The sequence below is a fragment of the Vicugna pacos genome, chromosome 11 (genome assembly GCF_048564905.1).
Source record: "Vicugna pacos chromosome 11, VicPac4, whole genome shotgun sequence".
Taxonomy (NCBI): domain Eukaryota; kingdom Metazoa; phylum Chordata; class Mammalia; order Artiodactyla; family Camelidae; genus Vicugna; species Vicugna pacos.
The window spans coordinates 86,156,626-86,182,612 of NC_132997.1; the positions used below are offsets into that span (position 1 = coordinate 86,156,626).

General features: G+C 42.4%; 1 protein-coding gene across 4 annotated transcripts in view; it reads left to right on the top strand.

The window, feature by feature from the left end:
• Window positions 1-25,987, top strand: part of VTI1A (vesicle transport through interaction with t-SNAREs 1A) — a 345,054-nt gene that overhangs the window by 250,263 nt on the left and 68,804 nt on the right. Inside the window, exon 8 of one of the 4 annotated variants that reach the window (XM_072971918.1) lies at window positions 23,883-23,935. The exons of the other annotated variants lie outside the window; for them this stretch is intronic. Within the exon in view, the coding sequence (XP_072828019.1) occupies window positions 23,883-23,901 (19 nt within the window). The 3' untranslated portion in view covers window positions 23,902-23,935. The remainder of the gene's footprint in view (window positions 1-23,882; window positions 23,936-25,987) is intronic. 4 annotated transcript variants of the gene reach the window in all.

Here is a 25,987-nt window from a genome sequence, read left to right on the forward strand (position 1 = left end):
TCCGTTGGTACTTGTTTTGGGTTTGCTCTGGGAATGAGGTTAAAGAGGATGCTCGACTATGGCTGGAGTCCTCTTCCTTGCCTCTTCCAGAGGAGATCCTGGAAGAGTAGATCCTGTCCCACCAATCAGTCCCAGCCTCTCCTGGGGACTGCAGGCCCAGCACAATTGCTCCCTCCCCATAAGTTCCCAGGCATCTGATTACCCCGTCCTACGGAGGCCAGTGAGACTGAACTCCCTTGTGTGACCTATGCTTGCTCTCCCTCAGGCCCCGGGGCTTGGGCAAGTGTGGGCATGAATTCAAAGATTCAATAGATAAGAGTTATGTCTTTTTTATCAGCTCGCCTGTCTTAACTTGCTTTATTTTCGGTGAGATTCTTTCTCTTAAACAAAACAAAACTTTATTACAGAAATTTAGACAGAAAAAAATAGTGTAGTGAACCCCCATGTCCCAACACCCAACTTTAACAGTTACCAACATTTAGCCATTCTTGTTTTCTGTCCCTTTTCTTTTTTTACTCTGTTTTCCTAGAGCAAATTCCAGATATCTGGTTTTAACTGTAAATATTTTAGTATGTAGCTCTAGTATTCACAGCATGACTTTTCAAACACCTAACTACAATACCCTTATCATACCTAACAAATTTAATAATGATTGCGTGCCCTGTCCAAGTTCAGTTTTCTTTAATTGTTTTATAAGTGTCCACAAACAACTGGGCAGTTTAAATCAGGATCCAAACAAGATGCACCTGTTGCATTTGGCTGACCCAACCTTAAGCCTCTGTTAATCTATCACAGATTGTCCTCCTGTTTTTATTGTATTTATTTGTTGAAGAAACCAGATCACCGTCCTGGGAAAAGTCCACGTTATGCATTTGACCTATAGCATCTTCACTGTGCTGTTTGACATGTTCCTCACTCTTCCATACTTCCTGTAAATTAGTGGTTGACTCTAAAGATTTAATGGGATTCACGTTCGATTGTATCATGTCAGGAGGCAGAACAACTTTTATCAATGTCAGGATTGATCAGTAGGTTCAGGTATGGTCAGCCTCATTCATCCATTATGAAGTTGTCTATCTACCTGTTAACCTAATAGTTTTAGCAACTTCCTAATCACTGTCTATATCCATTAGAGGTTACAAAATGGTGATTCTCAATTCCACCATTCTTTCTGCATTCACTAGCCATTTTTCTACATAGAAGAACATCATTATCAACTATTTGGTTGCTGTGAAATACAGTTTATACAAGAAAAGCAGCATAAAAATGTCTTCCCACTTATTTATCAATTTTTAGAGTATTGAATTACCCCAGCAACCTCCAAAAGCAATCAGTGAGGCTTGTTTGTTCCTGAATATTATTATAAACACTTGGGGTTTTATCTGTTTCATATGCATCAGTCCACGGTAGTCATTACTCTTACTGACGCTCAACTATCCCTTCTTTCGGCAATGGGAGCCCACTCTAGTTGTGTCTGGTCACCTTTTAACATGATTCTCCTAGTCTTTCCTGCCAGCATAAGGTATTCCAGGCTCCCGGCCTAAACCTGGAATCAACTATTTCTACAAGGAATCATGGGTCCTTTCCATGTATGTAAAGACCACAGTCTGGACACTAGGGGTAGATTCCTTCCTAAAATGGCTACGTTCATGTTGGAACGGTAACCCCACCTTCCTGGATATCTTATTATTCCTGCTTTTTATGGTCATCTGTTTCCACCTGGATACTCCCTCTACCCCACACACTTACGACAGCCCATGCTCACCTCTCCCCCAACCAGGCCCTACCTCCTCTCTCAGTCTGTCCATCCTTCCCTTCTAAGTTGGATGCCCTCACTCATCTTTGAGCTTCTAAGACACAATATGGGGAATGCTTACTGCTACTGCTGAAGAACAGTTGTACCCTTTTTTTCACAGGCTATCTTTTTAAAATTTATTTTTCTTTATTGAAGAGAGTTAACTTCTTGTTGCTATCCAAGCCTTTGGAGAACACATCTAGTCTCTTTCTTAGCTCGGAACAACAATGCTTTGAAACACCTGGAAATGGTCAGCCCAGTCACCAGATCTGGGGAGGCTTCATAAAGCCAACAGTCCCCTCAGGTGTGTGTGTTTTCCTGGGAAGCTTCGGTGATCGCATATTGAAATTTTTAACTGGAGTTGCCGGGTAATGAAAAAAATGTTGAGAAGTTAGTTTGTCTTAACTGTTTTTTAGGCCACATGCCCATTTGAACATGAGATGAAAACTAGGGACTTTCTCTGTAGAAAAATGCACATGTGCACAAAATTTTATAAATAATTTCATGGTCTTCAGAGACTTCAGACTATCTTGGAGTTGACTTTGTTTTCACAGCATAGGTGCTGATTTGCACTGGCTTGTTGGAGGCAAGGATTTGGAGGTGGAGTAGAAATCTGGACAGAAAAGCCCAAAACTGGAATCAGGGTGCCGGCTTTAAATTGGTTCACTGAACATTATTCATTCTTTGGTCTAAAGCTACTCCTGGTGCCAGTCCATGAACTGTTTGCTGTTATCCTATGACATCATAAGGGTAGAAATTGAGAGTAGGCATTTAAAAGGATTATAGTGATTTGACATTGCCACGACATCCAAGCACAGGGTCGGTGGGCTGATCTCATTGAAGGAGACATAAACCAGTTTGGGTGCTGTGGAGTACACATGGTAAGTTGCTGTGGCAGGACCTGCATCCTCGTCATGTGACTAGGACTCATCAACAGTTTGGAAATGAACCACTCAGGCAAAAGTTGGTCCTTCATCTAAGATAGGCTGGGAAGCAACAGCTCTGAGACCCATACATAATCCCTGTGCTCAACCTGTGATTGGGTCGTCTGAACCCATCTTCCTCCATGGTCTACCCCTATCAAGCTCACCTAGAACAAGGCACACAGTAGGCATGCAGTAAATCTTTGCTGAAAGAAGACAGAACAGAGCAAAATGCTCTCCAAAGAGGGAAGCCACGTTCTTTCCCTAATGGTACCTGGTAGAAAAAAAATTCTCATAATCCCTAAGGAGCTGAGGTTTACATGAAGAAAATATGCTAGGAAATAAATTATGAGCAGTCATTCTTCACTGAGTGTCTCCTAGAATGTGGGATGAACAGAGTGACGTTAAGTAGCTGGTCCTCACTGTGCCAGTTGTGAGCTTTCAGATGGTTTGTATTCCAATGTATAAACCATGTGAATTAACAAGTCATAGTAACAAATGTGGTCCATTTTCAGGGTAGAAAAACCACCCTGCAGGAGAGTGGCCTCAAGGATGACACTACTAATAATGGGAAGAACATTATTTAATCTTCAGAGTAAGATTTTATAAAATGAAAGAAAAAGAGATACAGTAGTGACTCTATGCCGAGTTCTCCCCTTCCTATCATCTGTTTCTACCTTCCCTGAGGATCCAGGATTAGTAAAAATCCACTCTTTGAAGGAATCCAAAATCTTGTCTTCAAAAACTGGGCTTGTGAAAGGTCACCTTAAGCTCTCAAGACTCCTGGCAGCCTGAGGGCCAACCAATCTAAGTAAGACCCTGCCCTCCCTCACCCCCGCCCTCACCTTAACCCCCAGCCCCCGGCCCCCGGAGTGTCCACTCCGCACTCCCAGCATGCTTTGGTCCACTCTGCAGCCGCCCTGACATTGCACAGCACATCTGTGACACGGCCGGACTGCTGAGGGGACAGTGTGGGCTCCAAGTCACCAGCTGCCTCACTGCCCAGAGGAGGGGATTTTACCTCAGGACAACTTACCGGATTTTGTGAAGACAGTCCCTGCTTAGGACAGATTTCCTTCCTTCCTTCCTTCCTTCCTTCCTTCCTTCCTTCCTTCCTTCCTTCCTTTTTCTGTTTTTTTTTTTTTAATTGAGTAGAATCAGAAATATTACCCGCTAATAGCAAGAAAAGAAGAAAAATAGAGAAGGCCTCACAGGGATGATGGAATCAGAAGTAGATGGTGTTTGGGTCTGTGTGGCAGAGTGACAGCTGCTTTCTGTTTATCCACAACTGTTAAGTAAACTAGAAATTTCTGGAAATAATTCTGCTTTTTAGCATCCTTTCTGAATAACACAGGCTGTTTGCTCTATCTTGTGAAAAGAAAGACAGAAAAAAAAAATTCTTCCACTTACCACACACGGGGCACTAAGGGGACAAAGGAGCTTGTCCATTAGTAATTGGGTCCAGAAAATGCACAGTCGCTGAGGTCTGATATGACCTTTGTCTCCACAAATAAAAAGGCTGATAACCCCAGGTGTTACTGCCACATTTTTAAAACACATGCATCACAAAAGGGCTCAGCTTAGGCACTATTTTCAAGTACAAGTGAATTACCTGAAATGGATGAGAAGAAATAGAACCACGCCGTGTACATGTAAAGAGGGGGAGAACGGGGGGCAAACGGGGCTTGGGCTACCCCTAGTGTTCTCCAGCAACATCTATTGACAAATACTCCCCGCCCCAGGCCTGACTCCTGGATGGGCGTTTTACGGTTGCTGAGAGAAGCATGATCATGGTAACCATTTGTAGAGTGCTTCCATGTACAAGACACGGGCTAAGCCTTTTATATTAGTGGGTTTTTAAAAACCTTCGCAATAGCCCTAAGAGATAAGTGTTTTTGTAATTTTGTTTTATAAATAAGGAAGCAACTTACTCAGATCGTGTCTCTCACAAGTGGCCAAGCTGTTCTGGGGACTAGATCTGTCGGACTTCTCAGCCTTAACGATCATATTGGCCTTTAGGGGCTGTTTGTTGGTTGGTTGGTTTTTGCTTTCGTCTTAAAAGTTAAAAAGAGAGGTTCCTTTGCTCCTTGGCTAGAAAGGTGTCAAACCAATTTTTAATCCTTGAACTCGCATAAGCCATCAGCAGGAGAACTGGCCGCAGCACTATCACTGAAAGGTAATAATTAATGAAAAAGGTGTCATTTAAAGAGGTCAGTGACTTGAAGCGTATGTTTCTCTTGGATTAACTTTTCTGACACTCTTTAAATAATGTGTTGATATCAGCACAGACCAAAAAGAATGCAAACAGACCTGAACAGTTTAAACCTCTGGGAAGAAAAATATGAAAATAAAGCTGCTCTCGTAGACTTAAACACCTAGTACACTTCTTTTTCTGTGATATTGATTGTGATAATTACCACTTACTGTGGGCCTTTTTTTTTTTTATGCCAAGCAATGTGCTTATCTTTAATTCCCAAAGACTGGAATTGTCTCAGTTTTACAACTGAAGAAACTAACACTCTGTGAGATGAAGAGGTTCTGTCTCTGTATAGACTCTTAGGAAGACTTCCCTTCCGTGAAATTGAGCATTTTCAAAATACACAACAGAAATAACAGGAAAAATAGCACAAACTGATAACGTTTCTAATGGATCTGTACAAAAATACCCTCTCACAAGTCACAGATGATGGAGGAACAGCACCCCCCGTGGTGTGGTCTGTTGTCATTGATGGGGACACATTGCAGTTAAGACAGTCAGATCCACACTTCATTTGAAAGTTGGCTGATCGTGGACTGGACACCCTTGGTGTTACCTATGAAATGTTCGCTGCTTGTACCTTCTCAGGGCTATGATGGTAGTGCCAAGGGTCATATCTGGCTGTGATTCTGGAGAGCTCCTCCAAACCTCTTTGTGGGTAGCACACCTGACACTCCCCAGAACGTTCAAGGGCCAAGAGTTGGGCATAATGACCTCAAATCCAGGAGCCCCAACGTCAGGACCTCTCTCCCCAGCAGTGTCGCCTGGGACGTGTCGTTTAACTTCTTGGGACCTGGGTCTCATTGACATAGTTCTCGGCAGCATGGCGTGAAAATAGGACTAGCCGTTGGTACAGATCGCACTGAGCTGCTTAGACGGTCACACGAACTATTTGGGTTATTCTGAAGGTGGAAATGGGCTTGTTAAGAGTGAGAGGTGACAGCCATCGATAAACCATAGGTTTCCTCCATTCTGTGACCCCTCATTTCTCTGCATCCTTAAAGACTTTGCTAGAACTTCAATTTTTTTTTTCAAATTTCTACTCATGAGAATGCTTCTCTTGGAGTTTATGGACAATTCCTGCCCTCACACACCTTTGTAAAGCAGAGATTGGGCCTTGCCCATTGAGAGTCACCTTGTGGCTTGAACCTGTCGGTTCTAAGAGCAGCTGTAAGAGGTACCTTTATATTCATTTAGCTTGAGGTTTGAGGTGGAGCCGGCATGCCTGGGTGTCACTTCCTGCCAGTCCACCAACACATGGAGCCCCTGTGACTGGTGACCTGTTGACATTGGCAGTTCACCTCTTATCAGCCTCTGACCTAGCATTTCTCCTTCCTACTTATCACAATCTGTACCTTTGGGATTTTTTTTTTTTAACACATTTTCCCTTTCCTTTCTGTTCTCCCTTCTCTCTTTCCTTCTTCCTTTATCTTTTCACCTTTTTCAGTCTCCCCTCTTTTCTCGCTCTTTCCCTTTCTGCTTTTCTTCTCAGCATTCTACACAACCACTGTGTCAACAAGTCCAGTAAGTGGCCATGAAAAGACTAATTCCAGCTGCAAAACGGCAGCCCAACCTCAGCTTGGAAAACCCTGGGGGAAACAAACTTAAGTCAGCAAAGACTTGAGAAGAGATACTAGAAAGATGAGATTTAACATGAGATGTGTTTTACAGTGGCAATTCTGCTATGAAAAAGAATCTTTTCACCCCTGATATAGTCTGAATAGTTTATACCAAATGCCAAGAAATTATATATAATTAGTCTGGGTGATGTATAATTTCCATTTGATTATATACATTAAAGTGATTAAGCGACTTCAGTTTTTCACTAGTAAATATCTGCCTTCTTTGTTCCATTCTGGATTTATAATGACTGTTTGTATCAAGTGCAGGACTCGTTCAGAACTGACGCGAGCAAAAGTTTGAATGCCTTAACCAAACTCAGTTGACTGATGGCTGTGAATCCAGGAGATAACGTGAAGTTAGCTACATGGTGGGGGGGCGGGTAGAGAAACTGAGGGACACTTACATCCAATTTAAAACCTTCATGTAACTTTTGCATGGCTTCCAATAAGAAAATTGAGTAAAACAGTGTAGGTGGAAAGCCATATTTCAAGAAAAGTTATTCAATAAAGTATATGACATCATCAGTATTTTAATATTGCAGAGAATAAAATGAAATTTTTGACAGTTCAGTTTTTAATTAATGGCTTCTGTTTACTTTTTGTACAGTACTTCTATATATTTATTACCACATATTTATAGCAGTTTTTCTTTTTTCATTTAGAGGATAGATTTCATCCTTTATCTTTGCAGGTAGCTATCCAAGGCTTTTTTATGTAAATGGATTAATTAATTGGTAGCCTTCATTTGAAACTTAGAAAGAAAGTAATCCTTTTTGAGAGGCATTAACTGTTTTTTAAAGCCATAAACAATTCTTTATTTAAGCACCTTGTCACACAATTAGAAATTGTTTGACAGCGGTAATCATAATAAAATGCTTTACTCTTTACCAAATCACCTTTTTTTCAAGGTGATTAAAAGAACCCATTCATTAAAAGACTGTGAAGCAACTTTGCTTGTAAAAATCATGTTTTGGGGAAATTTAATGGTACATATTGTTGAGACTTCTGAACAAGTGACATCACACGTTAAGTTTCCTATACAGCCTTTGTGAGTAGGTATCTAGCTACAAAAATGTACTGAATTCGAGGAAGGGCAGCCCCACCTGGCTTTCTTTGAGAGCCCTTAAGCCCTGCTGCCTTCCAGCCCTATGATTTATGCAAATCACAAAGCTCTGGCGGTCTCCACTTCCTGGCCCGGCCAGCATAATCCACTTCCTTTGGGTTCATGTGACCATGCAAATTTGAGCACTCCTGAATAGTCCCAGAGGGGCTGTGCCTCTCATTATTCCTGCCCCATTCTCTGCGCAGTGCAAGCATTCAGACGATGAATGGACAAGGGTTTAATTACTCACCACATCTGTCAGATCAGATTCAACTTGAGAATGAAGAGAATCCCAGACAAGCCCGGTCGTTTCTTCGCAGTGTTCTTTGCGGCCGAGGTCATCCAGCTCTGTCTTCTAGGGGATATTTTCCACTCCTTGTTTCATGACCCTTCTGGAAAACAAGGACTGCAGCTTTTGGAGATCCATTACTGGGCCTTTCACATTGTGTGTGGCCTTTACAAATGTTAATTAATCTTCCTGATGATGCACTGAGCATCAGGGAGCCCTTTATTCCCCCAGGGCTACTGATGACCAATGTGAATGCCAGAAAGCTTTTCTTACTGTTTCCTGACCTACATGCTCCTCTCTCGATGAGCTCTGCTTCCTCCCCCTCCCTCAAATATGTCTCCCACATGACAGATTGACTACTCACATTACCAGTTCAGCCAGAGTTTGACATAGTAAAGGCGGATGGTCTCCAAGTAGAGGCTATACCAACGAGGAATGAGCTTCTTGCAAGTTAAACATTCCCCAGGCCAGCAGCCTAGGCCTTCCAAGGAAAATGTGCATCACAACAGGTAGGAAAACCAAAGAGACCACTGGAAACCAAAGAGACCATTACTTTCACTCAGTGGACACTCACCTGCCCTCCTGCTCTTTCTGTGTTCCTGTCCTTTGAGTTTTAGAGGAGATTTGGGGCATGTATGACTGGAATATACGGTTACATGGATTGCCACGCTGTTCTCTTGGGTTTTGTTGTTTTATTTGTTTTTCCTTTTATCCTTCTTACAATTGAGGGAGAATTCCCATAACATAAAATTAACCATTTTAACGAGCATCATTCAGTGTCATTTAGCACACTGACAGCACTGTGCAACCATCACCTCTGTCTAGTTCCAAACATTTTCATCACCCAAAAAGAAGTCCCTGTACGCATTAAGTGGTCACTCCCCATCCCCTTCAGCCTCTGTCTCTGTGGATTTACTTACTCCGGATATTTCATCTAAAAACAGTCACGTAATAGGTGATCTTTTATGACTGGTTTCTTTCATTTAGCAGAATGTTTTTGAGGTTAGCCGTAGTGTTTTCCCGTGGCATTTTCTGGGCTTGTGTACGTGTGTGTTTACCATTCTTACTCCATCAAAATTATTCATCCTGTGTTCTCCATCTTGGATAATGGCGTGACCATCTAAGGAAGCTGGGGAATCAGCTTGGACCCATCCTCCTCTCTCGCTCCTATAGTCTCCGTGTTCTGTAGGTTCTGAAGATTCCACATCAAATCAGTTCTCACGTATGCTCTTACTGCTCCTGCCCCTTTTCAGATACCATTCACTCCCCAGCTGGTCTTTCTTAAGCACGGATCCGCCTGATACTGTCACTGCCCCACTCGGCACTCTTCACTGGCTGCTCCCCACCTTCCCGTGACTGCCCAGCTGTCCGCAATCTGTTCCTCTCCTCCCTCTGCCCTCATTCCCATCCCTGCCTGATACACCACGCCTCTCCAACCACATTAGACTGCTCGCAGGTCTCTGACCACGATATACACTTGCTCTTCCAGACCTTTCTGTCTCTCCCTAGAATATGTTCCTCTTCCCCTACTGCAGGAATCCAGTCCTCCTTCTCAATCTGTTGCATTTTACCTTCTCACCTTCCCTGATCTGCAAGTAGGAAGAGTTCCTCCTTTCTTTCTAATCTTACGCCTTTTACTTATAATACTTACCACAGTCAGTCTCTAATAAGGGTTCTTGGTAAAGCTCTGTCCTTTCCCGCTAAACTCTGATCTCCTGGAGGGGGGTAATCTTCTCTTACTCACTTTGTAGTTTCTCTAGCACCACCTGCTATGTAGATCCTCAAAAAATGTTGTGTTGAATGATTTTAATATTCTTCTCCAAAGAAAAAATTATGGGTACATAAGGAGCCCTAAGTCTTGGAGAACCAATCTGATGCAAAGTGACAAGGACAAACATTTAAAATTGTAATAATTATGACCTTCTATTGAATTCCAAGTTACAGTAGTTTACCAGTTTCAATTAGCAGAAAATGCAACTTTGCTTTTTTTTTCCTCCTCAGATTATGTTCTTCATTACAAATCTCATGAGTTTTATATGCAATTGCCAAAAATCTTCTTTTTGATGAATTGCACAGGAGGTGTTTTGAGGTTGTATGATGGGGTTGATTGAATTTAGGCCAAGTTCTGTACCCTGATATCTCTCAAAACAAAAGTACAGATGCAGGGCTACACAAAAATGTGTCTATTTCATCCCAACCCTCCAAATTCATTGTCTCTAAGAATAATCAGTTGGATTCTTTTTAAATTAAATGCCAAGTAAACTGATGCAAATAGAACAATTTTGTTTGCTGAGAAGTAATTGAAAATCTGCAACTAATTACAAATTGGCAAGCTCTGAACCTGCAAAATAGTTGGAACATTCTGCTGATGCATTGTTTACAGCTGGATTCAAAACTGGTTTCCTTACACCAGCCATCCACAAGTTATTAATCAATACTCTGCCAAGTTCTATACCTCACCTTCAAAAAATGGTAATAAACATTTAATTTTCAATATGGGCTTCATAAATAAAGCTTTTAAAAACTAGAGGAGGAGGTGTAATTGGTTAGAACACACAAAGCCTGTTCTTGAGTTCATGTGACTTGGCTTTTGGTTTAAATACCCTGTTCTTCCTTGACTGCTCAGGAATCCTGCAGTTGAATTGAAATTAATATTCTGTCGGGCTGGTCATCGAGTTCCTCTGTAGCACTCTGCTGGTGTATTACAAGACCTTTTTAATTGAAATTCTGGAGAAAAGCAACCTATTCATGGGCCCCAGAGAGACAGGGATCAACTAATTTGATTTGCTACTGCTGCAAACAGGTAAAGTCGAGTTTACAAATGACTCCATTCTGAGTGGTGATTTAAAATACATAGACACACAGACATGTGTACTCTGATGTTTTCATCCCTCTCAGACTCCATCTCCTACTGTTCTTTCCCCACTGACTGACAGTCACTCTTGGGCTGTCTTTGCCCTTGCTGTTCTGTTCTGGAGTGTTCTTCCTCTAGATCCTCTAGATTGGCTGGCTCCTTCTTCTCCTTCAGGTTTCAGTTTAATGTCAGTCCTCAAAAATGCTTTCGCTGTCCGCCTTACCTAATATCTTATACTTTATTCTCTTTCTTCATTTATTTACTTAATTATTATGAAATGCCTCCACTGGGTTGTCAGCTATACAAGGACAGGCACCTTGTTTATCTTGTTCACTGCTCTAACTGGTCCCTGGAATAGTGCCTCACATATGGTGTTGGATGGATGGATGGATGGATGGATGGATAAGTGAGTGTTTAGCTGAATGGATAGATGGACGGATGGGTGAGTAGATGGATGGACGGCTAGATTAGAGGGACGAATGAAGGGATAGTTATGTTGGTTGGGACAAGCAACAGAGTTAAGACAGAAATTGAGTGCTTGGAAGGGCATGACTTTAAAAGCATATTCCTTGATAAGAAACCAAAGCCTCTTCTAAATTCCAAAATTAGAGACTTCTTTCCAAACTGAGGTGCATTCAGAGGTAAGAGATGGTGAGAAATACTACATAATGAATTTTCCTCAACTTTCACAGGGATTGTTCTGTAGAAAAATCATGAGACCTGTCTCTGTGGCCCCAAAGGCTTGACCTAGGACCAGTGGGTGGAGATTACTGAAATACACAATGTAGCTTAAAATGAGAGCACTTTCTCACTGAGAGAGCTGCCCTGAATGGAAAATAAATAGTGAGATGATGTTGGTGGAAGTACTTATACATACAGTGCCTGACTACTTAGCAAGGATGCTTATCACAGGGGATGTAGGCATCAAATGTGCTGTGGTTCTAGATGACTTGTCTGGGCTCCTAAACCCTGAAGCTCTGTGGTTCTATAATGATCAAAGAAGAAGCCTGCTCATTCGTTGACAATTATTTTTTAAAAGGAGAAATTCCAATGAGATTTAGATTATTCACTTTGTCCCATAAGGAGATAACTAAAAAATGTTTTAAAATGAACTGAAAGAAAATGTTCCTAGCAAAATAATAAGGCTGAATTCCGAAAGTCTCTCCCCCATCTTCTGTTCCCTGGGATGCCTGGGACGGGCCTGTGGTATTTTAGGTACATTGTGAGCGAGGAGCCTGCATTCCCAGGGGGTGGCAGGGCCGGCATGTAAGGTCTCAATCCAGCTCTGTGATCTTAAGGCAAAGCCTCTGTGTGTGAAACGCAGTGGTACCTCTAAAATAGAACAAGAGCACTCCATCCATGTGAGGATGACTGTCAAGGTCACTGAGACCTACGGCGATCTGGCAAATTAAAGCTGTCTGTGGCTGCCTTTCCTTTCAGGACATACTTTTGGGGATCAAAAAAAAATTTTTTTTTAAATAAATTGATGATTTTCTGTTGCTGAGTCATTCCTCTTGCAGTTCTTTTTGCTTTTCCTGTTTATTGTTGGTCTGATACGTGAGCCAGGGCATTGTTGCCTTCCAGCGGGTGTGAGGGAGGGAGCAGAGGAGGCCGCTCTGCCCACCCCACCCCACCCCCAGCCCCCGTAGGCAGATCTGGGCCTGGCTGTGTAGGCCCTCCTGCAAGTCTGCAGACGATCAGAGATCAAGATTAATGTTCTGTCTGTTAATGAAGTTTGGGTTAGTCACTGCACCACAATCCACTTGTGTCCCCTGCCAGTTCCGAGGATGAGTGGAATACTGAGAATGGAGATAGGAAGGGAGTTTAGATTCCTCACCTGGTTTCCAGCCAGGCTGATTCATTGTCTTACGGGAGGGGCCTCAGCCAGGCCACGTGTAAAGCGGAGTGGCCACTGGCAGAGCATCCGAGCTGTTCTCTCTGCCTGCACGGCCCTTCATCTAGGTAGAGCTCACTCACCTTGCAAGGCCCAGCTTTAATCTTACCTTCTCTTTGGAGGTCTCCCAAAACCTCAGGCAGAAAACCATTCTTCCCCCTGGGCCTCCTCACTGCCGTCTGTCTCCCCTTTCCTGGTGTAAATTACTGTGCTGACTGGCTCTCCTCTGAGCCCATGAGATCCTTGAGGGCAGGCATTGTGTTTCATTTTTCTTTCTGTCTCCAAGATGTACGTAATAGGTCCTCAACGAATGCCAGATATGTTAAGGAAAACAAGACTAGGTATCTGAAATATTAAAGGAATTACTATTTTGTGGGTGGAGAGTTATCAAGATCTGAGAAGTTCAATGTGAAACGAATCTTTTTTCCCCAATCCAACCTGATTAAACAGTGACAGTTTCTTCCTCTCATGAGCCACCTGGATCTTAATGGTTATTTTCTGACAAGGTTGTTGAGTTTACAAGATGGCAAAGACGCGTTCACCTTGGACTTGGGGCTGTCCTCTATCAAGAAGCTTTCAGCAGAGCCCTAGAGTCGAGTTATGACACTGGGCAAAAAGCCAGTGGGGAAGCCCTCGGGATGGGGGGAAAGCCCTCATGGATAAGAAATGCTTTATCATCTGGTAGCCTCAGTCTTCTGGAATTAAGCAGTGACCGAGCTGAATGATCCCACAGTGAGGCCTGAACTTGCTCTGAGCGGGCTCTGGATTCCCAGTGATGCAGCAGCCCCTCGGGGGCAGGGGCCACCAGGCCGCCACTCAGGCAGGGCAGTGGAATGTTGCCTTTCCCAACACCTCCCTATCCCACGATGACCGGTCGTTGGCATGCTGTTTCTGCCACCTTGTCATCTCAATGGCTTGTCTGGGGTCTCAGTGGCTGTGGGTGTGGAGAGCCCTGTCCCCAGTCCTTTCTTCTCAGGACAGGCTCGACTTCACTTCCTCTGGCCTTATCAACCCTTGGTTTCCAAAACTGTCACTCAGCCACTTGGGGAGTTGAACTTGACTCCTCCCTCCCCTCGCCCCAGCATCCTCTCAGCTGAAAGTAATGAGAAAAACAATTGACCGTGCTGAGATGTCTGCCCTTCTCATTCTCCCCAGTCGACCATGACTTAGGGGGGATCAGCCTGTCGAATTTTCTCAGCTGCGTTTCATGCTGCTGGTGGTTGTTAGGCCATCTCTGCTTCAAGCCCAGCTTAAAGAAACATATGGCCCCAGATTCTCCAGTGCTACAGATACGGGACTTTCCCATGTTAAGGGACTTAACAGATGAAATATGGTTCTCTGTACGTCTTTTCATTTACCGTCAAAATAACAAGTGATGTCTTGTCTTTCAACAGAGACGCTCTTTTTACTCAGCTAGTCAATGAAGAATGTGCCGTTGTCTTTGCTGTAGATTTTTATTTTATTTGTAAATTGTGCGTGCTGCGTGCTACGGAATACTGAAAAGCCATACACCCTGGCTTGTGAGCTGACACACAGTATGTGCGATTACAAATTGTTTGAATAACAGTGGACTATTGAACTGCCATCCAGATGTGTGTGGAATTGACTGTGGGAATGTCCACAAAGGAGGATTATCTTTCTGGTCGCCAGGTCCAGGCCCCCAAGAAAGTGGAAACATAAGTGTGGAAACTACTCAGATAGAACAGTAGCTACAAATGGTTCTTCAGAAGCAAAATTAATCATTTTAAACATTACACATTGCGGTTAAGACCCAGCTTGTTTTCCTGAAGTAAATCGGGCATAGAAAATGCCAAACAATGACCAGAGACGTCGTGGCTTTGAATGGCCTTTGTGAGTGGTTCAGTCATTTTACGTTTTTAAATGTCTAGGAATTCGAAACGTTGTAGATTCAAGATAAGACCCTCCCATCCCAAGTCTCTGAGCTGACTGCTTGTGTATTTTGTCTGTTTCTGTCACTTCCTTCCATCTTGTCTGCCGCACAGGACATCACAACCGTACAGTGATTGGCATTCATAGTACTGGCCAGGGGGAAGCAATACAGAAATCCCCTAAGAACATTTTCTTAAAAATATTTGAATCACGGTGAGATCCCACTTCACACCCTGTAGGATGGCTACAATAAAAAGACAGTAACAAGTATCGATGGCGATGTGGAGACATCAAAACCCTCATACGCTGCTTATGAGAAAGTGCGATGGTATAGCCACTTTGTCAAATGGTTGGGACGGTTGCTTAAAATGTTCAACATGGGGCCCCCATATGACCCAGCATTCCCACTCCTGGTCTATATATCCAAGAGGAATGACAATATACATTCACATGAAAACTTACACATGTGTGTTCAGAGCAGCATTATTCTTAATAGTCAAAAAGTAGAAACAAACCCAATGTCCATCAACTGATGAATGGATAAATATAATGCAATATATTCTTTGGCCATAAAAAGGAATGAAGTACTAATACAGCCTGGATGAACCTTGAAAACATGCGAAGTGAAAGAAGCCAGACACAAAAGATGGTGTATTACATGCATCTGTTAGTATGAAATGTCCAGAATAAATAAATCTATAGAAACAGAAAGTAGATGAGTGATTGCTTAGGGCAGGATGGATTGGGGGAAATGGAGAGTGACTGCTAAGGGGGATGGGGTTTCTTTTTGGAGTGATGAAAATATTCTAAACTTGATTTTGATGGTGGTTGTACAACTTGGTGAATATAGTAAAAACCATTGAATTTTACACTTTCAATGGGTAGATTGCATGGTATGTGAATTATACCTTAATAAGACTGTTTTAAAATGAAGGCAGAATAAAGACATTTTCAGGTAAAAAAAAATTTTAAGGTATTTCAAGGTGATTCTCTTTTTTTGAGAATCATGCCTCAAATTAGGATGTCTTCAAAAACCACATATCTGGACTTTTTTGGCAGCATGAAAAGAAGGGGAAATGGTTTTAAATTTAGTAGCTTATATCTTTTTTTTTCTAGAATGAAAGGTCTGTTACTTGTTCAATAGCGTCAATGTTTTCTATCTCCACTTGGAATCTACGGCAGTAAATTGGCACCCAGCCATCAAATACCTAGATTTACCTTTGTGCAATGAAACACCCTTTAGCGATGCGTATTGAAATATATCGTTTTGAACCTATTTTAAATTCTGTAGCATGCAAGTCAAAAAAAAAAATTCAAATCATGAAACATCAACCAAGTCAGAGGAAACAAAGAAACGAATAGGAAATCCTCACTACTTTCTGTTCGCACTCCACTTTCTATAGTTTAATCTAAAGAAAAATGTGGAATTTCCTGCAGAGTGATTAATAGGCCAGCGTGGTGACATACAGGAACTCTGAGCTTGACCTTGCAGGTAAAGGCTAACTGGTATGTTAAGTTGATTACACAATTTCCTCTAAATAAGTTGACAAGTGGTTTGCACAGTTGCCTTGACTTTTGCCCTTATAAATGCACACTTATAAATGACTTGCTTTTTCAGCTAAAGCAATCCTTATTTTAGATGTGACATGTGTTAAGTAAACAGCCTGATAGGGAACCCCAGCTTCCTAGCCTTCATAGCCAGGTCAGATTAGCAGAGCTGCCAGGGGACAAGGGTTGGGGGAGCCTGAAGCTTAGCTTTAGGTATGGCTGTATTCGTAGGGCGTGAGAAGCCCAGAACTTTTCCTCTTTCCAGGATGGTGAAGTAGACTGGTGGATTTGAGATGATTTTGAAAATGGCTTGAAATATTCCAGGAGTAGAGGCTGCTAAATGGTTTGCTGTAAATGACAATAGTTTAATCTCTGGTATTGTGTACAGATCTGCTTTCAGGATGTCAAGTCTGTAAATACAGCCTCTGGGATTTCTTCAAAAATATCATGGAGAAAAAGGTTTCTGGTCAGCATTTCTGTTCTGTGATCATTTTCAGGACCACAGGAAGAAAATGTGGTCCATTTATAGTCAAGAGACTGTAGTTTATTGAGATATTTTTATCTAGAGATGTACTACTTCCTTCTATTTAAGGGGAAATTTACAAAAAGCCATTACAAAAGAACAGGAAATGTTGTTTCAGATGATAAATCAAAATGCTGCTTAGGAAAATAACTGGTTATTTGTAGATTTATAAGTCAAGCACCTTTATTGAACTTAATGTAGCCTGATTTGATCAGCCAAAAGAGCTTTGCTAACATTGTTGATTTAGCTGCGATGTGTGTGTGTGTGTGTGTGTGTGTGTGTGTGTGTGTGTGTGTGTGGTGTCTTCCGGAATGAGTTAAACATTTGGAAAATGAATTGGTTTTTATTTGTATATCCAAAGATAATACCATGTATGCGTTCCAGGTCTAGAATATACAGGCCTTGAGCGCATCTGGAAAGCAGAACATTATTAGGACTCAGAGGTTAAATGTACCATACCGCCATCAAATCCATGAGGGCTCCTCTGAAACAATGTGTAGGTCCATTATACATCATCCTCACTCACATTGACTCTTACAAAAGATGAAACTCATCAGCCTGAAAAGGGTTTACTACTTGCCACACCCAGTGACGCACTCAGAAATCTTTTTGTTTATTTCATTATTTCATTCAGTCATCCGTAGATATTCGTAACAATAGGATTGCCATCCACCTTCCGGCTGGGTACTTGGGCAAAGGACTGGAGCTAATCTGTCCTGCCATGTGGCTTCTCCTTGAAGCTATCAATACTCAGTAACCATTAACTTTTAACAACGACATTCTGGACTCAGGCTTCGGAGCCATGTCGTTTCTCCCCTAGCTGGCCAGCACCCTGTAAGACGTCCTGCTGAGGCAGGAGGAGGTTTTTTCACATGCGACCCTTTCTACTTGTGGAAATTTAGGATCTGCTAAGGTTTGGCTTTCAACTCAACATGGCCAACCTAAGATTATGAACGTTCCACCATAGTGGACCACTCAGAAGTTTCTGCTACCTCTTAATTTTATCACTCAGGAGAGTACCCTTTAAAAATAAAGAATAGTGGGGTGGAGGGTATAGCTCAGTGGTAGAGTGCGTGCTTAGCATGCACGAGGTCCTGGGTTCAATCCCCAGTCCCTCCTCTAAAAATAAACAAACTTAATTACCTCCTCTGCCCCTGCCAAACTAAAATAATTAAATAATACAGTAATACATGAATAAGATATTCCTAAAAATAAGGAATAAATGCTTATGTTATATACATTTTGATCAGATAATTTCAAAAATTAAAAAAAATAGGACGTGATATAATGAACATTCTTCTTCCCAGCCCAAGCTTAAGAATTAATATTTTACAAATACAAATGAAGCCCCCTTTCCACCTCAGGAGAAGTTTCTAAGACCAAGTGTGGAGCACCTTGAGGAAATCCAGATGAAATGTTGGGAGCTACCCTGTGAGAGGAAAGAGAGGTGACGCGCTGCTGGAGGGAAAATGCACTTTTCTCTTGTTGGTTTGAATAGTTTTTATATTCCAGATATTTAAACCATAAGAAATTGCCGACATTCAGTTATTTTTGAACTTCAGCGGTAACAGATTAATACGGTTAGCCTCATAGCAGAGTCACGGATCCATTGCACATGACAAGAGGGACCCAAACCCCAATTCACATCTTCCCTTGTCTAGATCATTAGCTTAGACTCAGAATTGGCCTCCCTGACCTGATTCTCAGTCCCTTTCAATTCAACCTCCACACTCTTGCCACAAGTATATATTATATATAATATACACATGTATTATATATAACAGACATCATATGCATACATATTATATACACATACATATAATATACATATATACACACATACGACATACACATATAATATACTTTATAACTCATCTCAGTTCATCCTCACAAGAAACTATGAGCTCTCCTGGGCCAGATCCAAGTTTTGTGGGATCTGAAGCTCATACAATTTGGGATACCCTGATGAGGGGAGGTTGAATTCAAAATCAGTTATAAAAGTTCACGTTTGTTTAGGTCTAGAAAAGAAAGTACAACAAAATTTTAAGAGCAGGCAAATACTATAAATACCATAAAGTCCAAAAAAATCACTCAGTTTTATAAATTAACCAGTTATAATTTTTTTTATATTTTTGGCTACATATTCTTTGGTCATTTCTTCTTATAATAATTATTTCATAATATTTTCTACGGAGAGAATAGAAAGATAGTCTTTCCTCTAATGTGGTTGAGCAAACCTTTTAGAATCATCAAGGGTGTTTTTAAACTTCTTTTTGCTTCATAGCTCCATACTAGTAATGTCGTGTAAGTTTTTAAGATCATTGTCAAATGGAAACATCTCTCACTTTTTCCCAGGTATGGAGCTGTAAGGTTTGGAATGTTTTTCCCACAGACTTAGTTCTGGTTCCAAACATTTTTTCCTTTACCTCCCACATACCTCCAGTGGCATGTTCATATCACAATATGACCTCTGGCCCTGCCTCTTCACGTCCCAACAGGGATGAGCTGGCCATTTCCAGCCCAGGTCAGCTGGCAATGACTTACCCAAACATGGCAATGACTGTGTAACATGTAAACATATCCCACTACATCCAAAGTAAATCATCCCTAACTCAGCTTTTCCTTAGCTGCATCCCCAAAATACCCATGGCCACTCCAGTGTCACCCAACACAAGGGAGAGTCAGAGTAGAAAGAGACGGTAGTCCTAATGGATTTCAGTTAATACGTCTTGTATTTACAAATTGTGCAAGCTATTTGACCACGTGAATATATTCCTAGGGCCTCTTCCAGGGCCTTGGAAGGAGCCCAGACAAGTGAGGGACTGACCCTGGAGGCTAGACGGGAGATGAGAAGCAACATTCACTTCTGGAAACTCGCTCAAGGTCACTTGGGTAGCAAGGGACAGAGCTAGGATTTCAACCCAGTCTGTAGAGGCCAAGCTCTTCTCTCTTAAATTATGTTAACTCACTTATTTTACAAAACCTTGTTTTATTTTACAAAATCTTTTTTTTTTAACAAAACCTTTCCCTTGCCTATTCCAGCTTAGCACTCAGCATTTCGCCATTGGTCAACATTTGTTACACACAAAAAAATGGGCATTCAAATCTCAAAACAGGTTTGCTATATTCCTGGGTGCCTTTGGGCCAACTTCCTTAAAGACTCTGGAATTCAGCCTCTCTTTGAAACCAATTTTATCCTGATATCGAATTTCAGATAGCCCTGTATCAAACAAAACTTACCGCCTCTCCTCCACCCATGTTCTAAAATTCATGCAGCTCCTCATCCAGCGAGGAATATTTCTCAGTCTGCCCCAAGGGTTGATAAATATAGTACCATCCTTTTGCATCTGTTCTGGTGTCCCTAAGAGCCACAGTTAGGAAATGGTGGGACAGTCCTCATTAGAAGGGGGACAGCCCGCAGGGACCCTGCTCTCCATGCCCCGGCACCTGCAGAAGAAAGGCTTTCTCTGATAAACCCGCCAACGTCTGTGACCCTCAGTTGTGCACATGGGCGGAACTCTCTCTCACAGAACAGGCGTGTTTGCCAAATCAGGAGGTGGAGTATCCTGCAAGTCCACTTGTTCCAGAAGAAAGACAGGATAAGAGAAGTGGCAGCAGCAGCGATAGGAAAGGAGGTTTTCACACTAACAAGTGTGCACTGATAAGCCTGACCTGTCAGGCAAATGTTGAGGGTCCCAAGTATACCTCTTAGGCCAAAATTAGCTGAGCAAATTTGATTTGGCTTTCCATTTTATGATGAAATAAAAAATGTCCTAGGAGGAAAGGAAACCTAGCGTGTGTTGCTGTCACGAGTGACAGATTTGACTGCTCATCTGTTTGATTGTCCTACTAAATAAGTCAATGGAATCACTTTCTAGGGGGTCTGAATTGTAAGGTGACATGATAAAAAAAAGTATAGTAATAATGGTATTTTAGTCCTTATGATGCTCCAGACGCTGGGCCGAGTGTGTTGACATTATTTATTTCACTTGATTCTCACAAGAACCTTAGGAGGCTGTTTCAATTGACAGATGGGAAAAATGAGGCTCAGAGAGATTCAGTAATTTACTGAGCTCAGCCACACAGCCAGCAGGTGGTGGAGGCCAGATTTGAACCAAGGCAGCCAGACTTGGGAGCCCACACACTTAGCTCCTCTGTTACACACGGAGAGGTCCATCCACATCCTGCTCCTGTCTCTCTGCTCAGGGACCACTCTACCTCTCTAAACAGATGAAGTCCTTTGAGAAAGTCTCTGAATGTGACTCTATACTGTGTTTAAAGCAGACGAGGATTATTTTTATTATCTGCCACAAGTACCCTTATTAGCTTTTTTTCCCGTCTTAGGGTGCCTAGAATAAAACATAAAAATATTGATAAGGGGGCAAGGTAAATACCGATCCATAAAAGGCATGAGATAGGCTTAATTCTTCTCCACCCCAGCTTGGAGGCCCGGACTGTGTAAAAGGAAGCCCTCAACAAGGATTAAGGAGAGTGCGGCTGCTTCCTTCTGGCAAACTCAGGATACCGTGAAGTATCTGAGGTCATGGCTCTGTTCCCTGGGGGCCGCAGCAGGGCTCCCTGTGTGTTACCCATCTAAAACTCCACCAGGAAGGGCAGCCATATTTACCTGGTCCAGGGGTAGGATATGATGGCGATTCATTGCCAGACCAAGGGTCCTGGAGGAAGCACCAGCCTGGGCCTCGTGGTCACACTGAAGAGGAGGTGATGGCCAAGGCCAAGATGGCGGGAGGGGACTTCAGGAGAGTACGTGCTCCAGCCCCTCATTTCACTGAAGGAGAAACTGAGGCCCAGGGAGGGGAAGTGACCTGCTGCTGGTCGTGGTGGAACCAGCACAAGGCTTCCTGCTTAAGACCCTTCTTCTGCCAAAGGCTGCTGAAGTGCCTGCCTCAGGGCAACATCACCCAAGCAGACAGCTATGTTCTGTAGTGCCTCCGAAGTACCTCAGTTTAGTCACCCAGGGATGCAGTTTGAGGTTACATGTCAGAATTGTGCTGAGAAGACCGACTACCAAGAGAGGCTATGCCCTTTCTTCGCAAGTGGTTAGACTCTCAGTCTGTGGCAATAAAAGAGCTATTTAAATCAAACTCTCTAGTTCATTCCTACCGTTGGTGACTCACCTACAGTAATGTGTGTTATCATACTACCTGAGCCAATCAAGTTTTCTCCAGGCTTCTATTCCTCAGCAGAGATGCAGGAAAATTGCCCAACAAGGTCTTTCTTGCTTGTTCTCAAAGCAAGAAGGGCCCTGGATGACTGTACACAAGGTACAGGCACTTCACACAAATGACACTCATTAGTGTTTTTCTCTTGGAGGTGACTTGTTTAACCAAATATACTTGGAAAGAGCTGGGGGAAATCAAACTGTTGTTTGCATCAGCCCATCTTTACCAAAAGAATATTTTTTAGAAAACAATTTTATCTTATACGCCTTAAGTATATTTTTCTCGAGACCTTGAAGCAATAGACTGAACTCATTCAAATGATGGAAACGTCCCTGCATAACACAATTAGCAAAACCAGTCTTCACTGTCCAACAAAACAACCCAAGTGGGTTGTTTTTCTGATAGAACAAGTCTGACTTCATGTTTTTCATTTAAACAGATGTGTGAGTACGTGTCCCTGGGACAGCCGTGTCCCTGTGCATTCTCGTTCTAAAGGAGGTAGGGAGCTAGCATAGACACAGATGTGCAGAACACAGAGCTTCAAGCCTCTCAGTGAATTTGTCACAAGGGGGACATAAGGTGCTGCCACCATCAGCACATCTTCCTGACACTCTCTTTGCTTTGTCCGCACAAGACTCTCAGGAAAGCTGTATTCTTTGAAAATAAGTTAGGAGATGGAAGAGGTGAGGTCATTACACCTTCAGTGAACAAAAACTGTCAAAACTCGCCCTACTTCACTGTACAGTATGTCTGAATTCAGACCATCCTAACAGCAGCTGAACACCGCGCTTCACCCTTCACAGGCATGTGTGTGAAACCGGGAGAAACTCAAAGCTCCGGCCTGGACCTGTGGTTCTTGATTAAAGGAGTAGCTCCTTACAGCAATAGTTCATATTATCTCTTGTCTCTTTCCTTGATGCTGTGGAGGTTTCTACACCCAGGATGAAGCAACTAGTGAAGTGGGAGAAGGCAGCTGAGAAAAGACAGTGGTGAAAGAACACTGGTGAGATGGGTGGACTACAGGCATCTTCTCAGAAGATCAGTTTCAACAAATAATCCATGTGGAGGTTAGGGATCTGGAAATGGATTCTCTTAAGTTTAGCTATACTCCAGCTTAAAGACTCTAAGAGAAATCCTTACAGGTACTGACAAAAGGCCATGTACCAGGATGTCCATTGCAACGTTGGGCTGGCAGAAATTTAGAAGCAACATAAATATTCATCAAATGACGGGAAGGAAGGTCAGTACAACAGAGTACTATACAGCCATAAAAATAAATGAATCATAAACTCATGTACACATGTATGCACCATGGAATTATGTTGAGTTAAAGGATAATTTTTGAAGTGCTGCTTATAGGGTATTACTTAAAAAAATACTACACCTATTTATAGATACCTAAATATGTAGTAAAAGAATAAGAACACGGGCAGAAGCGAGAACTACTGGGGAAGGAACAGCAGCTGAATTTTGTGACACGTTATCTTTTCAAGAGAGTGGCTCAGCCTTCCCTGCTATTAAATTATTGTATTTCCAGAAGAAGCAAGGAGACTGATTTTTAAATGTGTATTCTATGCATCCATCCAACGGAAGAAGGGGCTTTAGGGTTTCAACCTAGGCTTTTGTGGGAGATTAAAGGAAGTGAGCTGACCTTTCACCCAGGACACTCCAGCAGCCCCAAATACAGGTTTAAGAGAACTTACATCTTGGAAGGGGCTGAGTCTGGTTAGAATGCTTACCCCAAAGTCATCCCTGATTTGGGGTTTTAATGAAATTTGACAAATAAAGTATGTGCATGAAGGCTCCCGTAGAATGGCCTTAATTTGTGCTGAGGAATGCATAATTTTATCAGGGTCTCTGTAATTAGATATTGTGCAATAGAATAAAAAGCAAATACTGCTCGTTCCATGGCAACGGCGGCCTTTGGTACCTCCCTATCTTTGTGATAACGAAGGTTTCCATAGACACACATATCACATGTGATTTTTTTTTTTTTAAATAGACATCCAGGAAGAAAATGAAAGTTTCCCAATTGGTTTTCCCCTGTTTTTAAGGGTGAGTGTATGAATATGTGTTTTGTTTTCTGCTTTTTCTATTGTCTCCTGGATGTCAGTCGTTTCCCCCCTCCCGTGTCTGTCTGAACTGTAAACGTGGATTCTGAAGGTTCTGTAGTCCTGCAGAATAATGTCAGGGCTTAAACTGATGTTTGGTGTAAAGTGTGTATCTTTTTTTGTTTGATTGTGATTTTTTTTTTGGTGGGGTTGGTAATTAGGTTTATTTATTTATTGAATGGAGGCCCTGGGAATTGAACCCAGGACCTGGTGCATGCTAGGCATGTGCTCTACCACTGAGCTACACCCACCCCCCTGAGAGGAGAGAAAAGAGTTAAGATGTGGTCATTTTCTTTGTAAGGATTGAAGAAGAGTTTGCTGGGATTTTGGTCTGTGTTTTAGCAGAAAGAACACTGACGGGCCAGGGCATGGACTAGAGAACAAGGTTCTGGAAGGCAGGGAGTAACCTCTGTGACCCCAGCATCTGGCATTGCAGGCACACAGTAGGTACTCAGTAATAAACTCCCTGCTGGTTAGCTAATCATACTAAGGGAAGACAGCAGTGTTCAGTAACTGCTAAGGAAAGACCCCACAGGGTGCACCTTCGCTTCTAGACCAGAGGTCAGATGCCTGAGTGAGCAGGTGGGGCACGCCGTGTGCCAGGTGAGGCCGGCCCTGGCTACACAACAGGAAGTGGAGGGCCTGGGGTGAACCGAGGTGTGCGTGGCCTATCTTAAAGCATTCAATCCAAGCTTTTTCAAACACCGCCTAAGCCAAACAAAACAATCTAATTTGCATTTCTGCTTAGGCTGTGAGGAAAGCTAATTCCCATCCTGTGTTGTTTCCAGTGAGAGATGGCCAAATCCTGAAGAGGTTAAGAACCATCCCTACCAAGTGCCAGTAGTAAGCAGGTAACTGTGCAGGGCATTGCTCTATAATAAGTAGTAAGCCTTTGGGCTAGACCAGCTCTGTGCAGGGCTGGTCCTGGAAGCACCAGACTCTTTTTTTTCATAAGCTTTGGAATCAGGTTGAAATTCATCTGTACCGTCCACCAAGGGCAGCCTAGAAAGAGTGTAGAATACCCAGGAAAACATCCTGCACCTTAAGAGGAAGGGTTGGTGGAAGGCAGGAGCAGCAGGCCATGGGTTTGTGGTCTGCTCACATGTACATGACCCTCAAATCATCGTTTTAAACACCAGCTGGTCAACCATGCCGTCTGTCCAACCTGCTGCCTCACTAGGGCGATCTCCTAGGTCTAATGAACTGCACCACTTTACAAAAGCCTGATCAGTTATACATAAAGATTTCTAGTACAGATCCTCTTGGATCCACAAGATTCTTGGCTTTAAGAACACCTTAATTTTTAACAAGTCTCTCCTGTTAAAATGCATGGCCTCAAGTATTTGTAGACGTTCTTCCCAAGATACACCTCGGCTGAATTCTGAGAACTGTTTCTTTTATCTCATTCATTTCATTAATTGCATTTAATAGTATGATTGGAATTGTTAGGGCAATGCCCTTTGCAATTTTATGAGCACTAAGCAGTTTTGTATGTGGTAGTGAAGTGTGCACCGTGAGAGACTATTGAAAACGTTTTAAGAGGTGAAGAGAGATATTGGTAAGTGGTGAGGGGCAGAGGAGCACATGGTAAGTGTCCCTGTGAATCCTATAAATGTCTTTGCAGAAGCATAGAAATTGTGCCATTCCTCAGATTTAGGGAGCGTTCTCTTCTAAATGACTCAGGAGGCAGTCAGAGGTGTTGTCTTACCTCACTGGATGCTGAGAAGTAGGGAGGGACAATCGTAAAATAAACTGTTCAGACTCTGTTCAGCATCATTTGGGGTAGCGCTTAAGACATCATTTAAAGTATTCATTTCTTTTAAAATTTATAGTCTCCTTAGAGACAATTACAGTCACCTTTGTAAATAGGATCAATAAAAGAACTAAAACTGTCCATCTCTCCCTTAAGACAAAGAACTGGAATGAGAGTCTGGGAGTGCCATCCTGGAGACTAAGAGAGCCATTCTAGAGAGTATGCACTTTAGAGTCGTGCAAA